Genomic DNA, 5639 nt, shown 5'->3' with positions numbered 1-5639 from the left:
CTCTTATACAAAAATTCCCAACTGGGGAGCTTGATTTTACTGAAATTGGAAAAGTGCTGGATTAATGCAGACGGTAGGGATCTAATTTCAGGTTGGTGGTTACTGCCATGTAAATCAGAAGTGGCTCATTTGACTGCCAATCCAGATTCTTTCTGGTCATTTCCTGCTTCCTATTCTACAACCTGACCGCTCAGTTATTAATGAAATGTAAACAAAAACGGATCTTTTCACCTCTTCGGAGAATAAGAAACAGGCTTAACTACGTTAATTTTTTTCTCTTTCTTTTATTCATGACCAACACTGGTACGGATATTACCTTCATATTTTTTAGAGACAAAGCAGGGTTGGATTGGGCAAAGTCCGAGTCGTTACAGTTTTTTACGGGCAGTATTGATAAAGAAAAAAGACAGAAATATTCAACACTTTATATCAAGACAGAGTCTTGTCTTCTCGGGTTTTTTTTCTTTTAAAAACAACATCAAAATCGGCTAAGACAACGTTTTTATTTCTTGACTATATAAACTAGGGAGATTATTGTGGATAATTGTACAAAATAAGAAAAAATAAAGTTTATAATTGTTTTCCAATTCATCGTAAAATTTCAGAAAGAAGAAATGGCAGCAAACCGAACGGGCGTTACGTCGCCAAGGACTCCATTGAAGAGTATACTGACGGAGAAGGCAAAGGGGATACCCAATGACAGTGCTGGAACCGTTAAGGCACAGACGATTGAAGAGCTTCACTCTTTACAGAGGAAGAGATCTGCGCCTAACACGCCTCTCCAAGGGACCGCCGGTGCCTTCGCTAACTTGTCTGAGGATGAACGCCAGAGACAGCAACTCCAGTCCATCAGGTACACCTGCACCATGCACCGCTTTGAGTCTCACTTTGTTTAAAATATGTGTGCATTTTATTCAAAATCCTTTTCTTATTTGCTTTTCCTAATTTTAACTACTGTGTATTTTTTTTTTTTTCATTTGCCTTTTGACAGTGCATCTTTGGCGTCATTGACTAGAGGGACGGGGCCAAAGGTGATAAGAGGTGATCCAGGAGGCGGGAAGTATGAGGCGGTTTCGCATGTGGCGCACCACCACCATATAGAGGCACCAGTCATCAGCGTCAGTGACAGTTCTCTCAAATTCACCCATGTCCTCTACAACCTCTCTCCTGGAGGTATAATATAAACATAACCATTCCTCATTAAAACCCTTTTCTACTCCATCATCATTGTTTGTATTGTTGCAGAGTTGTATGAGCAGGCCTTAAAATATGAGAAAGGATCTTTCCTTACATCCACGGGTGCATTAGCCACCCTGTCAGGAGCCAAGACCGGGCGGTCTCCCAGAGATAAGAGAGTTGTTATCGATGACACCACCCAAGATGAGCTTTGGTGGGGAAAGTAAGTCAATATAATCCTATTTTATTTCTATTTTGAAAACACGAATTTAAATTACACCATTGTTATTTTGTTAAATGTAAAAAGTTTGCAATCGCAATAAATATAACGCAATACGTCTACAATTGTAATTTAAATCTTTGTGGGTGGTGAATGATAGTAGAAACTAATAAATGGGAGGACAGGGGCTCACCCAACATTGAAATGGACGAGCATACCTTCATGGTGAACAGAGAAAGAGCTGTGGATTACTTAAATTCTCTGGACAAGGTGAACTTTTCCTTTTATTTATTTAATATGCTGGGAGTTCTATTTATTTCTCTTATATTAAATTTTTAAAAAAATGATTTTCCAGGTTTTTGTGAATGATCAATTCCTGAACTGGGATCCAAAGAACAGAATCAAAGTCAGAATTGTCTCTTGTAGAGCCTATCATTCATTGTTCATGCACAATATGTAAGTAAAACAATAGCAATTTAATATTGATGAAGCCTCTATATCCTTGTAATGATATAATGTTAATATTGTATTGTATCATGTGTTGAGTTTTATCATCCATATAGAATTTCCATGGAGGCATATGGTAAAGCCTAGGTTACAATTGGATAATTGGGTGGGTTGCAGGTGTATCCGACCCACTTCAGAAGAGCTCGAGAATTTCGGTACACCGGACTTCACTATATACAATGCTGGACAGTTCCCATGTAATCGTTACACACACTACATGACATCCTCCACTAGCATAGACATTAATCTTAATAGGAAGGAAATGGTCATCCTGGGCACCCAATACGCCGGGGAAATGAAGAAGGGTCTTTTCGGTCTCATGCATTATCTCATGCCTAAGCGTCATATCCTATCTTTACATTCTGGTTGCAATATGGGGAAAGATGGAGATGTTGCTCTCTTCTTTGGACTCTCAGGTATAGTATCATCTGATCAAAAGGTCGCCACCGTTGTGCTAGTCCACAAACAGATATGTTCCCTCTTACTTTGTTCTTTGAAGCCTTACATGCATTTATTTCCTTTTTTTATTACCTTGGTTTTGCATTGTTGCTGATAAGTTCTGTTTCTTCAATAATTTTTCCTTACAGGTACCGGGAAGACTACACTGTCGACTGATCACAATAGGTTTCTGATTGGAGACGACGAGCACTGTTGGAGTGACGATTGTGTATCGAACATCGAAGGTGGTTGCTATGCCAAGTGCATTGATCTTTCAAAGGAGAAGGAACCTGATATCTGGAATGCCATTAAGTTTGGCACTGGTGAAACTCTGTCTTCTTTGTTCTTGGATCATTTAACCTGGAGTACCATCATAGTTCTCGGCTTGATCTTTTTACCCCTCCCCCCCCCCCCCTCTCCTTTGTTTCTGCAGTGTTGGAAAACGTTGTATTTGATGAACATACAAGAGAAGTGGATTATACTGACAAATCAGTTACAGGTAATATACATTATCAAACAATCTAGGAGTCTTGTATTCATCACAAGTACCTTGACTCAAAAACTTATCTAGATAGCCATGAATTCAGGATGGCATGGAAGATAGGTAATATGCTGGAAATTAATCATTCTTAGACATGTTAACCTTTAATATTATTTTCTCTCTTTGCAGAGAACACTCGTGCCGCTTACCCCATCGAATTCATTCCAAATGCCAAGATACCATGCTTCTGTCCGCACCCTAAGAACGTTATTCTTTTGGCATGCGACGCCTTTGGTGTTCTTCCACCTGTGAGCAAGCTAAGTCTGGCACAAACCATGTACCATTTCATTAGCGGCTACACTGCTCTGGTACATTTTCTATGTCCTACCTTAAACTTGCTTTCATGTCCTTGCATCATTGGACTGAACTTAGTTGATGATCCATATAGGTGGCTGGAACCGTAGATGGTATTAAGGAGCCAACAGCAACATTCTCAGCTTGTTTTGGCGCGGCATTTCTCATGTTGCATCCAACTACGTATGCAGCCATGCTTGCTGAGAAAATGCACGAGCATGGGGCAACAGGATGGCTTGTCAACACTGGCTGGTGTGGTGGAAGGTAAATGCTGACCATTGATAATCATTTTTCCAATAGTAACATTTTTAACTTTTTTTTTTCCTTGGATAAGTTGAATCCATCAATGAATATTGGTTTCTTTTTTGGGCAGCTATGGGTCTGGAAACCGTATAAAGTTACCGTACACTCGGAAAATCATCAATGCCATTCACTCTGGTAGCCTCTTGAAAGCAACTTACGAGAAAACTGAGGTGTTCGGTTTAAAGATCCCCAGTGAGATTGAGGGAGTGCCTCAAGAAATCCTGCGTCCGGAAAACGCTGTAAGCTAGTGTTGGCCAAGCTGTTTTCCGAGTAGGTTACTTGAACTTTAGTCAAAATTTTTAATGAAACTGGTTTCATGGATGGCAGTGGGCTGACAAGGAGGCATACAAGAACACGTTGTTGAAATTAGCTGGCCTATTCAAGAATAACTTTGAGACCTTCACAGAATATAAGATTGGAGAGGACAAGTTAACTGAGGAGATCCTTGCAGCTGGTCCAATCTTTTAATTTCTCAACCAATGAAGAATCCAATTATTCAATGTGAGAGAAAATAAGATTTATGTAAAATGGTTTCTATTCATACTCGATTTTAGATGTAGCCCAATCTTTATGAGCTCGAAAAACTAGCACTGGAGCTGGAAGTTCAACAACAATTCAACACCATGGTATCTGATAATAGTATGAATTGCTTTTCAATTACTGGTTTTAACTTCAAAGAGGAAGTGATTAAAAATTCTATACCTTAAGGTTGAGTGTAAGCTTTGGTAATGGCAATTACTTACCTTCCTTGCATGTATATATATAATCTTTTGTTTTTAATACACCCTGATAAAAATGTTAAAGTCTTTAGCAACTACACAAGTGACTAGTTAATAATATTATTATTGTATATGTTTTGATTTATTAATGTACAAATACATATATTAAAAAATATAAAACTAATGTTGACAATTTTACTAAAATGAAATAATTTATTCAATTTATATACATATATAAGATAAATTTTAGATATGATATATGTGATAGCCAATTTTGGCCCGGTCAAGTAAAAAAATAAAGAAACCCAAATAAAAGTCCAATTTCTTTAGTCCATTTACAATATGTGTGACCTAAATTACTAAACCCAACAGGGCCAAACCAAAACCCTATTAGCCTATTACCTAAACTAACCCTAATAGCCCACTATCTTTATTTTTTTTCAGCAGCCACCAACCCTTCCCCAAGATGCAAGAATGCTCATTTTTCATGCGCCTACGCCTTTTCACCAGCCAACCACCGGCCTTTCACTCCTCTGACACCTGCAATCAAATCCAACACAACAACAGAGAGCATGCAGAAGAAATAAATAGCTAAAGAACAAAAAAACATAGAACAAACAGTTTGTAAATTGGCTTTTAAAAGCCAAAATCTATACTTGTAATTTTTTTTTTACGAACATTGGAAATCAAAAAACACAAAAGGTTGATATCTGATTCTTCTCTCTTTGTTTTTTTTTTTATTTCATTTCCTTTTATTTCTCTAATATTTCTTTTGATTTTAATACAAATCTATTAAATCAAAGTAGACATAAAACAAATAATAAGGAAGGGAGAAGGCCTTACCGGAATCGCTCGTCGTTTCGTCGCCGGAGGGTTCTCCTTCGTCGTCGGGATCGGGCCGAATAAGGAGAGGAAGACCTTTACTTTCGCAACTTTTGGGCTGAGAAGGCTCCGCCTTCGGGGACGCCTTGAAACACGGCTTAAAGCCCGCCCTCGCGCGTCGTCGGCCATCGTGTTCAGTGGCGGTGCGGCCGTGGGATGGTGCCTCTCTTGGTCGGCCAAACAAAAGGCCACAAGGGAGGAGAGAAAAGCTGCTGTTTTTTTTTTCTTTTTATTTTTAAAACCTAGGGCTAAAATGAAACAAGCACAAAATTTAGCCTTTTATCAAGCTACCAAACGACACCATTTAGAAAGGGGAGGGGTCCGCATGTCTCCTTTGAATGGGAAATTACCCGCTTTGGTCCCTCCCCATTTTCCTGATATTCGATTTAGTCCCGATTTCCTTTTTTATCTTTTTAAATCTAGCCCGATCATTTTATTCCCTCTCTGATTTGGTCCCTGATCTGGACTAATGAAACACAGCGTATAGACTTGGGACATTACTCTAATTGGTCCTCGCAAGTCTCGGCGCGTTTCAATTTAGTCCCTGGTGGTTTATACC

General features: G+C 38.9%; 1 protein-coding gene across 1 annotated transcript; it reads left to right on the top strand.

The window, feature by feature from the left end:
• The first annotated feature begins 321 nt into the window (after nt 1-321).
• Nucleotides 322-4288, top strand: LOC108472905 (phosphoenolpyruvate carboxykinase (ATP) 1-like). The gene is made up of 12 exons (XM_017774467.2): nt 322-853; nt 992-1173; nt 1246-1399; nt 1582-1666; nt 1752-1852; nt 2021-2319; nt 2491-2664; nt 2775-2840; nt 3012-3190; nt 3271-3440; nt 3550-3718; nt 3807-4288. The coding sequence occupies exons 1-12, from the start codon at nt 615-617 to the stop codon at nt 3945-3947; spliced, it is 1959 nt and encodes a 652-aa protein (XP_017629956.1). The 5' UTR covers nt 322-614; the 3' UTR covers nt 3948-4288.
• Nucleotides 4289-5639: the final 1351 nt, after the last annotated feature.

The sequence above is a fragment of the Gossypium arboreum genome, chromosome 11 (genome assembly GCF_025698485.1).
Source record: "Gossypium arboreum isolate Shixiya-1 chromosome 11, ASM2569848v2, whole genome shotgun sequence".
In the NCBI taxonomy this organism is placed as follows: domain Eukaryota; kingdom Viridiplantae; phylum Streptophyta; class Magnoliopsida; order Malvales; family Malvaceae; genus Gossypium; species Gossypium arboreum.
Note: the sequence above shows the minus strand (reverse complement) of the source record. Positions and strands in the feature narration are given on the sequence as shown.